The 18,685-nt window shown below is 32.9% G+C and overlaps 1 protein-coding gene across 2 annotated transcripts in view; it reads left to right on the top strand.

The window, feature by feature from the left end:
• Positions 1 to 18,455, top strand: part of LOC123549422 (iroquois-class homeodomain protein IRX-6-like) — a 32,563-nt gene extending 14,108 nt beyond the window's left edge. For both annotated transcript variants that reach the window (XM_045337513.2, XM_045337512.2), the window contains exons 3-5: positions 9,237 to 9,361; positions 10,032 to 10,381; positions 14,310 to 18,455. In XM_045337513.2, coding sequence (XP_045193448.1) covers positions 9,237 to 9,361; positions 10,032 to 10,381; positions 14,310 to 15,004 — 1,170 coding nt within the window. In that variant the 3' untranslated portion in view covers positions 15,005 to 18,455. The remainder of the gene's footprint in view (positions 1 to 9,236; positions 9,362 to 10,031; positions 10,382 to 14,309) is intronic.
• Positions 18,456 to 18,685: the final 230 nt, after the last annotated feature.

The following is an 18,685-nucleotide window of genomic DNA, read 5'->3' as shown; positions in this document are numbered from 1 at the left end:
GATCATTTTCTTATATTTTTTTTTGGTATAAATTATTCAGTGTATGTAAACGATATATTTGTGGTCGAGAGTTGGTTAAATCAGGGTTATCCTCCATGTTAGTTTTAAATGTGACGAATCACAGAAGTAATGTTGAAAAGGGTTCAGGAAATGTGTAGTATTCAGCATCTAATGACTTGATATCTTTATCTAAATTAGGTCATCCTCAGCCTGACTTGTAGCAATAGGTATATAACAAAAACAGAAAATGAATGTTTAGGTGGTATATTTAGCAGTAGTTACTAGTATACAACGTAGCTGAAGTAATTTGGAAGAAGCTGACTGTTCGGGTGGTATATTTAGCAGTAGTTACCAGTATACAACGTAGCTGAAGTAATTTGGAAGAAGCTGACTGTTCGGGTGGTGTATTTAGCAGTAGTTACCAGTATACAACGTAGCTGAAGTAATTTGGAAGAAGCTGTTTGGGTGGTGTATTTAGCAGTAGTTACCAGTATACGACTTACCTGAAGTAATTTGGAAGAAGCTGAATGTTCGGGTATATTTACCAATAGATACTGACTGTTCGGGTGAAATGGGTAACAATATGTATATAATAAAGTTGTTACAATTTAATAAGAACTGACAGTTTTGGGGAAATGTATAGCAATATGTATATAATAAAGTTGTAGTAATTTATCAGAAACTGTCTGTTCGGGTAAAATGGATAGCAATAGGTATATGATAAAGTTGTAGTAATTTGATAGAAACTGACTGTTCGGGTTAAATGGATAACAATAAGTATAAGATAAAGTTGTAGCAATTTAACAAGAGCTCGGGTTGAATTGACGACAACATATATATGATAAAGTTGTAATAATTTAATAGAATATAACTGTTCGGATCGTATGAAGAACAAGAGTTATATAGCATAGCTGTAGTTGGTATGGATAGCAATCAGTAGCTGTAGTTATTTGAAAGAATCTGTTCGGGTGGTGCAACTGACTATCAGAATACGAAAGGACATGTCTGTAGTTATTTGAAATAAACTGAATTCTTGAGTGGTATGAAAACTATAACAGTGTAAGGTATTGTTAGGAGAATATGTGATTATTAAAGATTTAATCTGTTGTCAGAAATAAAGCTTGGTTTCCTGGCTGAACGGATATTTTTCAATATTGCAAACATTTTATCTCCAAAATAGCACATTTTCATCTTCGTAATATCAATATAGAAACAACCTGCTGGACGTACTCTCACTGTCAATGTACAAGTATTATGATAGAAAAAATACATGAAAGGGAGCTATTGTATTAGAAATATAACCTATTGTTAGTTTAAAACTAAGGATTACTTTCCGATATTTCGGTTAAAATGCCTGGTTTCTGAAGAGGAAAAATTGCTGTAAATCAGAGCCACTTTCCTGAGGCGATACAAGGTGTAATTACAAGAGGGTAATATATAACAGAGCACTTGCTGTAAGCCTCGCTCTCTCCACAGTTCTAGTGCCACTTTGCAGCTGCCTTAACAGTGTGATGACACAGACTGATTGCTTTTGATGAAGTTGTCTGTACATAGAACAGGATGGACAAATAAATCAGGACGAAAGACCTAAAAACTCTTGCAGTCGATATTTTTGGTGTCTAAATTAACTCCTTTGCAAGGGGTTCAAAATAGTACTAATGTACAGATGAATTGCCTAGCAGCCCCAGTAGTAGAATTAGTAGTAGTAGTAGTAGTAGTAGTAGTAGTAGTAGTAGTAGCGGTAGTATCATTAAGTATTTAGCATTATTATTTTTGTCATTATTATACAATATGGTTGTTCTTGTTCTGGCAATAATAAAAAATGACAACGACCCATCTGTGAAATAAAAGACAATTCTGTAAACGTTTGGAGAGTATCTGGTAATGAAATGGATAATTCAGTCGGTTAACAAAATATTTACAGCTGTATTTATTATATTGTATTATAAACTGTTATCCGTTTACTCATTTATGTATATTCTCTGTGCGCAGCAATCTTATACAGAAGATGTATAAATTGTAACTATACAAGGGTGATATCCTTTAATGTCATATACGGATCGTTGATGATAATAATTACGACTACTGCTACTACTACTACTACTACTACTAATAATAATAATATTAATAATAATAATTAATTATTATTATTATTATACTATATCATGATTTTTTCTGCACATTTGAACCGCTTAACTGAAAATATCGACTGCAACAGTTTTTAGTCCGTCTGGATTACGACAGAGAACAGAAGTAAATAAGCAAATACATATTGGTATATAGAAACAATATACTCATAGCGTAATATAATAAATACAATCACAAGTATTCTACACACAAGTATTCTATTAAAGTCATTCTAGCTTTCAGTTGTCGATTTCATTCAGAAGTACTTGTTCTTTTCTGTGCGATGATACTTTAGCCACTTCTGTTACCAGGTTCTACCTCGAGATTTGCGATGATACTTTTAGCCACTTCTGTTACCAGGTTCTACCTCGAGATTTGCGATGATACTTTTAGCCACTTCTGTTACCAGGTTCTACCTCGAGATTTGCGATGATACTTTTAGCCACTTCTGTTACCAGGTTCTACCTCGAGATTTGCGATGATACTTTTAGCCACTTCGGTTACCAGGTTCTACATCGGTATTTGCGATGATACTTTAGCAATTATGTTACAGTTCTACACTCGAATATTGCGATGATACTTTAGCCACTTCGTTTACCAGGTCTACTCGAGATTTTGCGATGATACTTTAGCCACTTCTGTTACCAGGTTCTACCTCGAGATTTGCGATGATACTTTTAGCCACTTCTGTTACCAGGTTCTACCTCGAGATTTGCGATGATACTTTAGCCACTTCTGTTACCAGGTTCTACCTCGAGATTTGCGATGATACTTTAGCCACTTCGGTTACCAGGTTCTACCTCGAGATTTGCGATGATACTTTAGCCACTTCTGTTACCAGGTTCTACCTCGAGATTTGCGATGATACTTTAGCCACTTCGTTTACCAGGTTCTACCTCGAGATTTGCGATGATACTTTAGCCACTTCGTTTACCAGGTTCTACCTCAAGATTTGCGATGATACTTTAGCCACTTCGTTTACCAGGTTCTACCTCGAGATTTGCGATGATACTTTTAGCCACTTCGGTTACCAGGTTCTACCTCAAGATTTGCGATGATACTTTAGCCACTCCGGTTACCAGGTTCTACCTCAAGATTTGCGATGATACTTTAGCCACTTCGTTTACCAGGTTCTACCTCGAGATTTGCGATGATACTTTAGCCACTTCGGTTACTAGGTTCTACCTCGAGATTATTTGATAAAGCTGAAGCTGTTTCTTCATCGTGCATTGTGTTAAAATGGTTTGGTTTTAGACCTGAAAATAAATATGGTGCCATAATGGTTGTAATATGAAAGTAATAACTAAATAAAAAGGTATGACGCATAATTACACTCACAGTTACCAATAAATATGACGTTTTCTTTCTTATTAAGCGTGTCTTAGCAATTTATTTTTACTTAATTCCATAGCGGTCTTCCTGCAAATAGTCCAGCTATTCAATGTGTAATGTGATTCATAGTTGTAACTGAAGTTGTGAAGCGAAACGTTTGACTTTGAATCTGTTCTGGACATGTTTGTATACAAAATTATCTTGAACTATTTTTGACGGAATGCTTAGTCTTTTAAGCTTTTTTAACTGTTTCTCTATTGCTATAAGATTAATTCAGAACTTTCTTTTTGCCTTAATCTTAAACATACATTGCTGTACATTACAAATCTGTACTGAATAATCCTCTTGTAAGACAATTAAACTTTTTCTAGAACAAAAGTCTACCTTTGCCAATGAACCTTTAGTGTTGGAATTTTCTTTCGTCACTTTAAACCACTAGTCACATAGTCAAGCGTTCAACTCTGAAAAAGAGAAGAAAAATCAGTAAGTTCATCGCTTTTGCCGATAGCCATTTATTCAAAATTACCAGTATTGTTTTCTGAAGAAAAAGAAAAATAACAATACAGATAATACCTGAAAAAAGATGATACCTCGGAAAAAAAACCCACAGACATTAAGAAATACTGCTCTATAATGCAAGCAATAAACGGCAAGTAGAATTCTCACGAATACAGGAAGTCAAACGAAATAATAATCAGTTTAAAATAATAAAATAATTCTGGAAATGAGTGCGCTATCTGCTCTTTTAATTTCTTTTACTAAGTGGAAAATCTAACAATAACACTGCAAATTGGTTCTTATCCCTTTCAAACAATTTCTCCTTAGTGTGAAGAAGGAAGCAATGCGTTTTTCAAATGATCATTATGCTTACATTTCTATTATCTTCTATCTTCATTTGCCAGCAGAAAATAATGAACAAGCTGTTCTCATGCACAGAACTAGCTTCTTGTATAACACTTCCGCCATGCAGTATCAATCAGGCGCCTCAAAAACCTGGAAACTGATCACTTATCTTTAGACAAAACATGAGTAAAACTTAATAAAACATATGTACCGATAGGCATCTCCAAGTTTCAACATAACATTCTGTTGTAAAATGGATGATTGTTGTAGAAACTTTATCACGGCTCCAATAATATACGGAACGAACAAGCTTTGATTGTGAACTGTTACTTCTAATCTACACGCATCCTTGTAAAAGCTGCATGTAAACACATCATAAATTACAAACATGTTTTCTGTATTTTGTGTCGGCGCATCGGAAACGAGATTCGCTTTTCATCGGCTCCGTGCGATTCCCTAAACTCAAGTACCAAAAAGAAGAACTTCCGATAGGTGTAGCCCGTAGCAAGTGGAATCTTAAACATCATCATTATCTAAGATAAGCAGAAGGAGTTAAATGTCGCCTTTGTTTATACGCTGTTAACTCATTTAGGCATCATAAATTCTGGTAATGAGTTCTGATCATGACAAGTTCATTTAGCTATTATAACCAGTCTGTCTAATGTTAAAATTACAACTTCCGAACATACTGCAAACGTAAATGCATTTCATTTATTAAAAAAGACGTAAAGTAACAGAAGAATGAGTGCAAGCCCATCAGAGGTTCATTACAGTAACGTCCAAAACAATCGAGGTACTCATATAGAGCACTTGAATTCATATTTTGTAATAAACTAATGAAAAGAAATGCAGAAGTCGAGGACTTCCTTATTTTTGAAAGGGCACTGTACCGAAGAAGTGATTTTTTTTCCCAACTGAAACTTAACTAAAACACGCCCAGACAGCTCATGACTTTTAGATAACTTCGATTGCAGAATAAATATTTGGAATTTTAAGTCTGGCTTCTCTAATTAATAATACATTATCTGCACTGGGTGTTTTAAAAATCTGAACAAGCATTCAACTTACTTGTACCTCGAGTAAGAAGAAAGCTGTCTTTGTTAGGATTTAATTGCATCTATAAGAACGTGAGTATATCGCAGAAATGGTCTTATCAGATGCCAGCAAATCTATGGATAATTTCAATGTCAAACTCTGTCAGATGAACATACGATGTAATGTTACAGTCATTCGGGTAATTTGTTTTTACTGATATTCTATTTAGTGTATCTCTGAATCGTACAAGATGATCCGTGTCTAGATTTCGAGCCTGTCTTGTTGTAGAATTGCGTAAATTCAGCCATATATTTCGTACCTAATTTAGTTTAATTCATCAACATTTCAAAACAATCTTGTCAGAAAATTACGGTAACTAAACCACACATATACTATAGCGTATATAACAGTTACATAAAAAAATAATTGCAATATGTTTAATATTCATAACTGAATTTATTTCATTTTATGTTCTTGGCTTCTTTATTTTGTAAATAAGAGTTAAAAGTATATATTTCAAAATAAATGATTCCTAACACTTATTTGTTCATTTATATTCAACTTGTTAATTATGTAAGGCTGACAAATACAAAATTATTTTTCAGAACTTTCAAATCTATGTACATTGTATTTCATTTTTGCATTTACTTACTAAAGCGAAGGATAATATTGCCCCCATTCTAAAACACGGCATCTGTTGCGGCATATATTTTGTTCAAGACATTAAAAGGACAAGACGTGATTATAACTGCACCTCAATCACAAAGGCACGGGTCACACTATCTCTCTATCGAAATGGCAGTCAAATGATTAAAAGGAACTTTTATCTTTTATTGTTGATCAGGAAGGCCTTTTGAAGAAACTATTTCAGACCCATTTTAGAAGCAATCTGTCATCCCCATGTCTGCTATAAAAGGGGGAAGCAAGTGAACATCAGCGGGTTTATATCTAAAGTGGATAACTACTGCTCCCTAGGGGGTGCATATTGTTCACTGTGGATCTCTCTTCTCTACCCATTTACAACACTTAGTTTCGCTGTAGAGCCTGCTAAAATGGGAGATAAAGAACCATTTTGCAGAAATGAGATAAAAATCTACGGCAGTCAGCCATCCTGTCTCGGTCTGATAGCTGCTGAAGATAGTTTAGGGAGCGATAATTAGTCTGTGGTGTGTTTTCACAAATTTCAACACAGCGGGTAGACAACCACGTTCATTTCGATCATAACAAGACGAAAAGACGTTTATAGGGAAAATTTGATGCAATGAGCAACTATTTGTTTAAATTAACTGTCTATTCGTAGCATTTATATTTTATCGGCCTACAGTGATTCAAAAAGTCTCATTCAAACTGTTTTATTGAGTCGTTTCAACGCTGCTTCAAATTTGTATCTTGTTAGCTCACCACAGGATGGCGTCATTAGCGGTGGCGCGAGACTGTTCATTCTTCGGAATCCTCATTTCAGTATTATACAGATAGCGGCTTGCCGTGGAATATGTTCTGTATCACTCCGCGCGGACGATTTCATCATGACAGCCCTAATTTAAAAATCGTATTTCTCATTAAGATGAATTTGGAACTTTCGCCGGTGAGGTCTGTACTTAGATGTCAGGCTAACGAGCATTGCTAATGCTTGGAATTTGTTTTAGTTTGATAAAGAACGAACTGATGATGTTTTTGTTTCATTTCTTCTCGGAAAATTGAAGTAGAAATCTAGTTAGAATTGTGTGTTACTATTTCATATGATATGCACGCAGTACATACTATTAAAGAATTTTAAAGACGATAGGAAAGAAACGAACCAAACTGATTCCCACTGTATAAGATATCAATAGATTATAATCTTGTGTAGCTAAGTATTCGATGGCATTGGAATCTCGACGATCTGTCAAATCAAATTTCCGCACAACTGCAATTCTGGAAGATTTGTCCGTATCTAAGTACAAATGCGAAAAAAATGTAATGAAACTTTAACATGAAATTAAATTAAGTTTTAATTCTGGAAATGAACCTCCATTTCAGCTTAGATTTCAGCGATTTCAGATAAAAATAATGCTGTGGCTGGCGTAACTATAAAATTCCAGATAAATAAAAGTTGTCACAAACATAGTTTTTCATAGACAAGAAAGCCTGTAGGCCTTATTTTAAAAAGTCGGGTTTATTTAAGATTGAGAAAATTAGGTTAAAACATATATATTTACAATTTACAAATTAATGACAACGCAGAATCACAAAAAGCTACCACATATGTTCTCATCTATAATAATAAAAAGAACTTTGTTGAAAACCTTACAGTGCGAATATATGAATATATCTCCAAGACAAATAGAATAAACATTGACAAGCTAAGGTGGAAACATGTATAAGATAATACGTTCATATCTGCGCATACAAGTAACCTTTATAGTATATTTTTTCATCGCCGCTGTTCAAAATCTTTTTGAAGCACCAGAAGCCCTAAAAGGAAACACAAATGATCTTATTTTAAGAATCATTAGAATGTAATTTTGTTTAATAGTTATTACAATACAAGAACTATTTACCCAACAGTTGAAACGTTTATCAAAAATAAAACAGATGTTCAAAATTGGAAACAAAGAAGAAAACAGTAGAAATCCCAACCATGAGTGCAACTGTCACCGATTGTTCACGGGTTATCTATAGTTAACAACGTGATAAAGGGTTATCTATGGTGAACAACATGATAAGATAGATGATTCAACTATTGTTTAGAATAAACAGAAGGCAATTGTTTGAAATGATAATTGTAATATCATGTGTAAATAGTGTTAACATTGTTTGTAGAAAGGGGAAAGTATTTCAAGGGTCTGTTTCAAATTTAGTACATATCCTCAAGATATAAGGTACAAAATTTTATCTCTATATCTGACTATATTTGTTCAGTTTTAGAATAATACACGTCATGATAGAATTAAATACAATAAACTTTCATAATCAGTAGCTGAATTTGAAAGATGAACAAAGGTTATTTTTTAATTTATGACATTAAAAGTTAATATAATTATATAATAACAATATAATATAACTTGTGTACATGTGCTCAGCCGCTTTGTACGTCTATACATTTACACGCACCCCTATTGCCACACAGAGTGTTAATTGTGGCTTTACCTGCAGTACAATGATAAAGAGTATAAATAAATAAAACCAAAGAGAACGGAAAGAAACATACAACCGAATAAAAACAACCGCTTCCATAACATGATCTGCAAATTTATTTTTTTTGGTTAAATCATTAATTTCTTGAATTCAGTTTCGCCTGTCCGCAATGGTCTGAAATATAACAAAAAATACTTTATTATTTAACTGCGCGTGTCATCACTATAATGGACATTTATAGACACAAAAACATAGCATTTATCGCTCTTAATTGCACAGCACATATTATCATTTGACCGCAGAGACATTTTTGGTTATTATTTGTTAGATTGAACAATGTTTATAAAAACAATGCCTAATATAGCTTACTCGGACGTTTGCCAGAATGCCTAACCGATCAATTGAAAGATCTAACTGTAGCATCAGTTTTTGTTTGTTTTTAGTCTTATCAGTAAAATCTGTAAGAGCATCCTTTGGACCCAAAGAACGTAACCAAGCAGGCTAGTTTGACAATGTGTAACACCAATGCCCACTATAAATTGAACAGACTAGAGTGGAACTCTATCACTAGTACATTGAAATGACAGGAAATTATAAAAAGCAAATCAAATATGCTAACATAGTGTGTAGTGCATCATCTACAAGAACAGCTTTCCTACTTATGATTGTATGTAAAATATCAATCAAACATTTACATGTACTCCGCTGTAAAGATGACCAAATCGGTCAGATATTTAATGTTATTTACAAATTAAGATTTCATTTTTTTAAATTTCAAACAGAATGCTGCTGCACACTACGACACCCTCAAGGACCCTTCAGCAGCTGATGCATGGCGGGGCATTACACAACCCACCGCTTGCTACCCATACGACCAGACTATGGTCCCATACCCTTACCCAAACACGTAAGTATTTTTTTAAAAATAAAAAGTTGCTTCTTCTGGTGGAGTTAGAGTTCTAAGTAAAGATGAATCGGAGACATAATATGGTGATTAGTTCAAAGTTTATATATTTTTGAAATTGGTATTTGTTTTAAAGTCAATAATATATTTGAGATTTTTTAATCTGGGAGATTACAAAGAAGTTTGTTGTTCGTGTTACTAGAATTATTTACTCACAAATCGTATAGAATCTGGCCAGTTTACTCATAGATGCAATGAATATTACGTGTCCAATGACGTAAAAATTGAAATTTGCAATTTCTGTACATAATTTGTAAATAACCCTCAGGACATCTTTCTTTTTATAAACTTTCTAGGAGACGGTTGCTTACAGTACATAGCCTCAATATTGTGCATTATGAATGAAAGTATTGTAGTTCCCATTTCGACAAGTATCTGTATATCTCGTTGTACATTCCATTATTTTATTCTGTAACTAAAATGATGAAAGTACAACGCAAGCTTTGAACAATCTTTTAGAAAATTATGGCAAAAAAGGAGAACTATGTCATATGTTGTTTTCTGTAACAAAAATTATACAAAAGCAAAGTGTCATTGATGTAACAAATAGAATTATCACAAATGAAATGAGAAAAAAAGAAACAATTTCAACAAAAAGTCTATCCATTTTCAGTTACGGCGGCATGGATCTGAATGGAGCAGCCAGAAGAAAAAACGCAACACGAGAAACGACGAACACTTTAAAAGCCTGGCTATATGAACATAGAAAAAACCCATACCCAACAAAGGGTGAAAAAATAATGTTAGCAATTATAACAAAAATGACTCTGACGCAAGTTTCAACATGGTTTGCAAATGCAAGAAGGCGGCTGAAGAAAGAGAACAAGATGACGTGGTCGCCTAGAAACAGATGCGGTGAAGATGATGATGACGATGATGCGGATAAAAATGATGACAGTGATGATGGAGATAAAAAAGACATGGACAAAACAAACAACGACTCAAAAGATAAAGATATCGAAGGTAAACATAACAAATAAAATCTTAAAGCTAGTTAAAATAGTTCGTTTTAGAAGTTGTTAAAGCAAATATCGTGAAACAAATATGCAATCTTTTGGTATTTAATCAGTATTATTTTCTATGTATATTGTATACAGCGTGTGAATTGAGGAAAATAGAGAGTATTCAACTTACATATGTGCTGGGAAAATCTGACCCATTGTTTTATTATGTTGATGTTGCTTTTGATTATACAAATGCATGTAAAAATAGTTTTATACTTTTTAAAATATTTTTAAAAAGAAAAACGTTTTCTTGAATTAGATTGTTTGCCAGTATTTGTCAATGCTAAAAACATGTAAAATGTCTCCTGGAAGTAAAAGATTTTAATAAAATTTTAATGCACTTGAAACGCATTCCCATTATAGAATCGAACATTTTTAGATTTTATTATATTTATAAATCAGAATATTGTAAGCTCTCAAGTCATTAAACACAAAAGCATACCGGCATACCACGGGCCAGATGACAAACGCTAACTTCAAAGCTAATTGAGAACTCAACCTATCGTGTTGCATTAAAATAAAAATAAATCAAAACAACGGAGAACATCCTGTTTATAAAGACAAAACGTTGTCACGTCTTGTCAAAATGTATAGGAGAACTTGTAAATTAAATATCACAATTAGTTACCGTTCATTAAATCTTGTTCATTAAACACTATCTTAAAAGAATATTACGTCATAAACACAAGGGTGTTGTGTTAAATGTACATTAAAATGAAATGCATTTAAACAAAATAATGTCCTCGAAAAGTGTTCCCTAAATAATAACTACTGTAAAAATATAATGTCTCAAAGTTTCCACGCCATGCAAAGTACTGGTAACATATCTAAAATTCATTCATTATACATGAAAAATATTTTTAAAAAGTTTACAAAGTTAAAAAAAACATCTAAATTTGAAAATAAAACGCACACACAAAAGAAGATTGGTTCGAATATTGACCAGAAATGGTGGTTAATTTTGACGTTATATGAATAAAATAACTTGTATCATTTATTATATCGAGAGTTCAACGCAATAAGGGCGTATCTACATATAGTTATTATATGTAGATACGCCCTTATTGCGTTGAACCCTCGATATGTAAAAGCTTCATGGCAATATCTACATGACGTTCTCTAATTTTTTTAAATTTTATTCTTTGAAACAGTAACAAAAACGAGTTTATTAACGTCTATTTACGTTGAGACAAAATCAATTAGTAATAATATCAATTACAATAAAGAGTTAATTATCATTCCACATGAAATCGGAGAAGCTTTCATGAAAATGTTGATTAAATTCTGCGTTTCCTAACCCCCTTGACTTCCAATCAGAGGTTGCAGATGAATTCATATCGTTAACTTCAACCGACGAAGTGGCTATTGTGAAAGCGGACCTCGAGAACGATGCTATAATAGAACGGTTAAATTGTAACTCAGTATGCCTCCAGAACGCCTATAATACGCACTATTATTAACGGGGAGGAGACGAAACATTTGATATGTCAATATTTGGACTGATATTTAATTTGAGATTGTTGGTGAATGCAGTCAATGTGAATTTTTGCGAGTATGATTTGGCTTCAGATGCTGATCTTTATTTTTCATGCGTAATCAACCGAATGTTCGCTAGCAACCTTGAACAACATGAAAATTTAAAACATTATGGCAAGAAGTTTAAACAACAATTGATAAATGACTTTAAAAACACTGAATGTAATTGTGTAGGCATTGCGTTCCAATCTCCCTAAAACTAATTAAGCATTAACCCTATAACCGCAATTAAATATCTTTTGTGGACAACTTTCATAAATCAATAAATAAGAGTGACAATAAATTAATGTAATTTATAACATAATTCTGACAGAATTTTATGGACAGGTTGCAATACAACACGGTCACGTGTTGTTGAAGCAGTGCACGTGCGTTGTCAAGGAGCTGCCATAACAACGGTCGTCAGATCTTCTGTCGTAGAAATATTTAACTTTGTTGGTGTTCAGTCAATTTTCTCCAATTAGCTGTGATTGATTCAAACTTATATTGTATCGGGTTTACTTCTAACGTTAATCGGCTGGGTCTATTCTTCGCTCTCTTAGAGTTTCTGACTTTAAATGGAATAAAGCGCGCACAAACGTCAGCGGCACGCGCTCGCGTGAAATAACTGCCTCTGTTTTCATAGCTTGATCACAAATGTTGTTGTCCTGCAATAAAAATGCAATAGATTTGTCCAGTAGGTTCATTCAGAGTGAAAATTGAACAATGAATCGCATTAAGAAAAGCACTATCCGCTCTTTTGAAATGACATCCGTTTTATCCACTCAGAGAAAATAATGTATGTAATAAATAGCTAGATTGGCATCGACTTGAAATTTATCTTAAGATAGTCTATTTTTTATGTAGTTTCTACATTTAACTTAATATCAGTGTCTTAGTTTCTTAAAAGAACTTCAACGTTAAAAAAGAATGATCACAGATACTTTTTTTGCAAATTCTGTCAGTATAGACAATAAAACTATAAAACAGTTTACATAGATTATTCTGAAACAGAACATACTGATAAAGATGTGCGTGCAGGGAAAAATAAATATAATCTGATTTTTACAATGCGTTTACAAGAAAACACATTTCTTCAAAAAACATTTGTAGTCTGAAATCCCGCGGAACTAAACGGAAGCATCACACGAGCGAAAAACATAATTATGACAAACTCTGGCATATTTGTAATAAATTATTTTGTGAAGTGATAATCTAATTTTCCATGATAAGGGCTGTCAAGTTAATATGGTTGTATTTGCTTCGAGATTAGCAATGATAAACTAAGAGAGTTTTGTGGCAGTTAAAAACGCCTTATGTCAATCTATAAGATATCAGATTTTTCAACGATAATCTTTAGATCCATTTTATGTATTTTGAAAATAAGCATAATCCAGCGATTTTTGACACTTTTGCCGTGATAAGTGATATGTTTTGTTATACTGGAAACTTGCATGAGCTGTATGACTGACGTGTTTGTTTTGACATTTACTTCGAATGCGAGGTGTTGAAAAATTTAGCCATTTTCATTTGTTAAACACCTACTTTACTTAAGTGTAGATACCTTCGCGTCAAACAATGTGTTAAACTTTTTGAAGGGTTTTGGTCCATTTTAGAAAAAAGAGTTTCCATAAACATTTCAGAAGATTAAATACAACCTTAAAATGAAAGTTCACGTAGGAAACTTATTTACAAATACTCCTTTAAGCAATGTGCTGTATGTATGCGAAAAAAGAGTAGATTTTACGTTTTGGTTTGGGGCTTCGTTATGTTATAGGTTTTATTTATGTTCAGAACCAATGTCAGACAAAATATCAGCCGATTTCAAAAATTAGAACAATACCTGTGTCAGTTTTCAATAATTCAGCGCAGTACGATTGCATTTATTTCAGTAATCAAGGCAACACAATCAAAAGATAAATATGCACAGATAAAATGCAACTTCTATTAATTTATCATTTTTATCTAAATATTTCTCTGTATAGAATGAATTACTCATATACAAGCATGATATATTAATTAATTCAAAATATAACGTAATCCTTTTTAAATACAATTTTGATACGGAATAACTATATGTACTTTAAGTGGACAAAAACATAGTTTAAAATACCACAAATGTTTTAGGATACGGAAAGCAATGTTGCATATTTAAGTTTATTACATAATATTGTTTTTACCACATCCAGTATTGTAATATTAATACATAAACAAAACAGAGTGATGATAAAAAGCAACAGAAATATCAAAAAAATAATATCAAATATATATATATATATCTTTTTCGACAATAACATCAAACAAGTCTTGCATCATACATAAGGCTTGAAACAACAACAAAAATATAATTGATATATTTTTTAACATTTCAGACGGAATCGATACACAAATGACACAAAATAAGGACACAAAGACATTAACTAGTAGCTTTAGCACACCAGATGATGACCGACTGGGATTAGAAGCAAGCCTTTCGCTGACACCACCGCCGTTGAAACCACAGGCAACCCTTGTTCCAGATTTAAACTTAGGTAGCGATCTCAAGCGACTAGGTTCTCCGTGTTCAAACAGCAGTGATTCCGGTCTCAGCGACATTAATGGATCCATGTCTACAAATGGATCGGCTTCCGATCAAAGCGACCCATTGCGCCCTAGAATATGGTCCCTTGCCCATGTAGCAACGTCCACTGCAGGACTGGTACCTCCTCTAATGGAACACAAAGATCAGAATGCCAACCTTACGCAACTAAAACCACCTAATTCGAACCCTATGTCGATGTCAGCTCCAACCTACACCTCTACAGGAAATACCATGAGACCCTGGCTGGAGACATCCTTCAATGTTGGATCTTCACTTTTCTCACCAATGTCTGGAACCTACAACACACTAGGGACACAAAGGCCAAGAGAATCACCGTCTAGCATGGTGAACCAGAGCCTAAATTCTTTGAATGGCTTGTCATCCCCGGGACTTTCACGACCTTACCCGAGTCTATCTTCCCTATACACACCAGTTCGAGATCTTACAAAAAGAAACTTAGATACGATGTCGGATCTACGTTCCTAGTTTTAATAGTAAGTTACTATATTGCTAAAATGTTACTATCATTTGCATTTACAAATGTACCTGTTTCAGTTAGAACCCTAGAAGAACACTCGATGTTCAAGTGTGGAAAAATAACAATAAATATAATATTATTTATAAAACAATTAAAGATGGTAAATAAATAAAATACACAATTACTGTCAAGTGTGGCAAATCAACAGTGTTGGTGAAAGCAGTGTGAACAGAACGTGTGCATTTGATAAAAACTTTGTTAAAACAAATGTGCATAACTTACATAAAATGCGTAGAAGAAAAGTGAAGATGTTACGGATGAAGAAGTCCTTTTAGGCTGTGTCTAAAATGTATCGGGCAACGCCAAGAATGAGAAGAAGTTGTTGCGTTGAACTGTGTCCCTGAAAAAAAAGATGTTACATACGGGTGATTTTTTGTTATTAAAATGTGTACATGTTTTTGCACAAATGCATACAGACATTTTGGGAATTGTTATTGTATAATGTTGTGGTGCTTAATAATAGAATTCAGAGTCCTCGGAAAGTTCTATTATATCTTAATTAATGTAGACTGTTTAAAATGTCCTAATATAAATCATGCAAGTGGTTGAACCTTTGTTATTCGCCGCTTTGTCAGTGTTCAAAAGAAAGAAATGTGTTTTGCAATATTTTATTTTACACTTCACTAATGCATATAAAACAAAATCAATATAAATGCATAACCCCTTAGTTGATGATTAATAGATATTCGACATTGAAAAGGAAAATATGAATTTGCATGAAATAATAAAGTGAGAAAAGTTTATTTTAAAATGACAGCAAATTCATCATTTGTTTTGCCAACGTGAATCATCTGGCCTCACTTGATAAAATCAACCAATCAAAATCAAGAAAATGTGTCCTCCGATAGAAAAACTACAAAATTCCGAATACTCGTGATCGAATGGAAGGATAAGCAGGCCGAAAGCAATTAATCTTAATGGAAGAAACTGTCATTTGTTCTTTTATACCAGATCTGTAACTTTTTATTGTAAAAAAAATCTTTGACATTAGGTAGCGATATATGTGACGTTTAAAGGTAAATACGTCGGTGTTGACAAAAATCACCGGCAAATTGTAGGTGAGAGACAACTATTAATATGTCTTAATTGTGTGAGAGCTTGTGACCAAGCTTTTCTCACTAGGCGTGCACTGACTTTTATTGACCTTTTCCCTGATATTGCATTATCGATTAATGTTCATTAATTAAATGTTCAATGACACTGTAGTGCGACTCTGTATGAGGTTTGTGTCAGGCAAATATCATTTTTGCAAATATACGTAGTATTTTAAGGAAGTTTCTTCAAGCAATTAAGAAAAGTAACTTTTGAGTTCGCCTGTTATTTTAATATAACTACCTAGGCTGCAAACAGCTTTAAATGATACACGTATTTTTTGACAGAGACTGACTTCAAAAAAAAATGTCGTTCTTGTCTTACAACTTTCCATTTGATTATGGTCATCAAAAAACAGTGTATTTTTGAACATGAAAGTAAACTTTTGTAAATGATATGCAGGTAACTGACATTTATTCGCATTCTGAATGTGCTATGTTTTTTCCTTCCTTTCAAAAACTATGTTTGATGGGAAAGATTGAATGTTGTTTTATGTAAGGTAATTAAGAAGTTGGAGTCATAGAAGACATTAATGTTGTAAATAGTTGTATAAAATCGTCACTATTGCGGTGACAATGTACCTTGATAGTGCAAGAGAAAGGCTTAACATTGCGACTGTTAGACACAACCGAGACTATTAATGTCTCGAGTTTTTGCAAAAACTTCAAGTTTTATCGTTACAACGTCATGTTGTTAACAAATATATTTCATGTTTTATATGAAATTCTCGCCAAAGACACAAATTACCAAATTTGTTTACTCATTGTAATTTATCAATTTTAATTTATTCGTTCGAAATGATGACGACACGTTTTGAGCGTTATATCCATTCTGTCTGACTTTCAAATTCATCTTTTTTTTTAATTTCATATAATGAAAGTATGCTGACAATATAGCAAAATAATTCATATGAATTTTAAACAACAAATAATACATTCATAATTATTCTGGAGCATATTTTTTATTTTAATTTTTTTATTATTAACATTTTCATTGTAATAAACTTGCAGAGAATAAGGGCTTTGAGAGTTTCCTTTTCCATGTTTTTATTACATTTTTGATATTTTAAACGTTTAGGCTGCTGCAAGACATGATCTTCAGGCGTCGGGCATTAATTTTGATGATCTGCTCTTATAATATTACTGTGCTGTCTATTTATACATCATGATTTTCTCTTTCATAATCGTTCTCTGTCTCTGATATGTTGCATCTTAACCCTTACCCAGCTAAATCTCTATAATGAATGTGTCCATCTTTCAGCTGGGACAGTACCATTAACTGTTTAAAGTGGTGCTTACCAAAAAAGATACTGACTGAATGGCGAACAGCGCAGATCTTGATCAGACTGCACGGATGTGCAGGCTGATAATGATCTACACTGGTCACAAAGGCAGAATAAATCATGTCCAGCATGATAAGGGTTAACAAACCGAAACATATTTTTTATTATTTTTTAACTATTATTAATTTAATGATAAGGTATAAACACATCTCGGGAGGTGTCTGTCTCTTCATATCATAATAAATAATTAAAAATTATACTATCTAAACGACTTGAATAATATATTTAATGTGAAACTACTGGTGGTTTCATGACGGAAACATTTGCTGTATTAAACCACGCAGTGAAATAGTACTTGTTTATTGATCTAAATGTATACTAAATACGGCACTAAATGAAAAACAGAAATTATGACCTCCACCTTTCAAAAATATCAATTTCATATGGTTATCTCATTAATTGTTTCATAGTTTCCCCACTTAAACTCTTGTCAATGTAAATAAATAAACAAGTGCTATGACTTTTTGTTAATTTTTGTTGTGTGCTGAATGTCTCTCTACGGTTTTTATTTATTATAATTGACACAAAATGTAATATTAAATGTTTGTTTTCATGCATGAATTATATCTTATGTCATTCCGAATATTTTGAAATTGTTTGAAATAAATATTATAGGTCAGACAAATTAACCTGTCGTAGATCTCTAAGCGAATTTTCGAGGTAATCTGATTGTTTTATTTAAAAGCAAACATGAAAGTAATTTATTTCCGGATATGCATTTTTATTTATATAAGTTGCGACATTTGAGACAAATTAGACAAGTCTTCAAAGAGCAATTACTTTGGTCGCATGAAAAAAAGACAACCAAGAAAATATTATAATTTCTGCCACTGTAAACAGGATTCATAATGTATATAAACAACATATGACTAACGACAGGTCAGTTTGTATCACCTATACACATGTCTCATGTTATATACTTATGATTTTTTTTTCTGACGACAATAAACGTCTAGACAAATTATAATCGGGGTTTGCTTTAATGTATCCTGGTATCTGAAGGGTTTATCAAAGCAATAGGTCTCAAATGTTTTGCCGACAACAAGTACCAAGAGTCACGACTGATCTAAATTTCAAAACTTATTTTTTCCAGGTAAGCAATTGTCACGTTTTGTCATAGCTTACACAAGATATTAGTTTCATGAACATTAAATATTTAGTAATCTTGTTATATTACACATAATAAAAACACGGA

Source organism: Mercenaria mercenaria, chromosome 6, assembly GCF_021730395.1.
Source record: "Mercenaria mercenaria strain notata chromosome 6, MADL_Memer_1, whole genome shotgun sequence".
NCBI lineage: Eukaryota > Metazoa > Mollusca > Bivalvia > Venerida > Veneridae > Mercenaria > Mercenaria mercenaria.
This window is presented reverse-complemented; position numbering and strand designations above follow the sequence as displayed.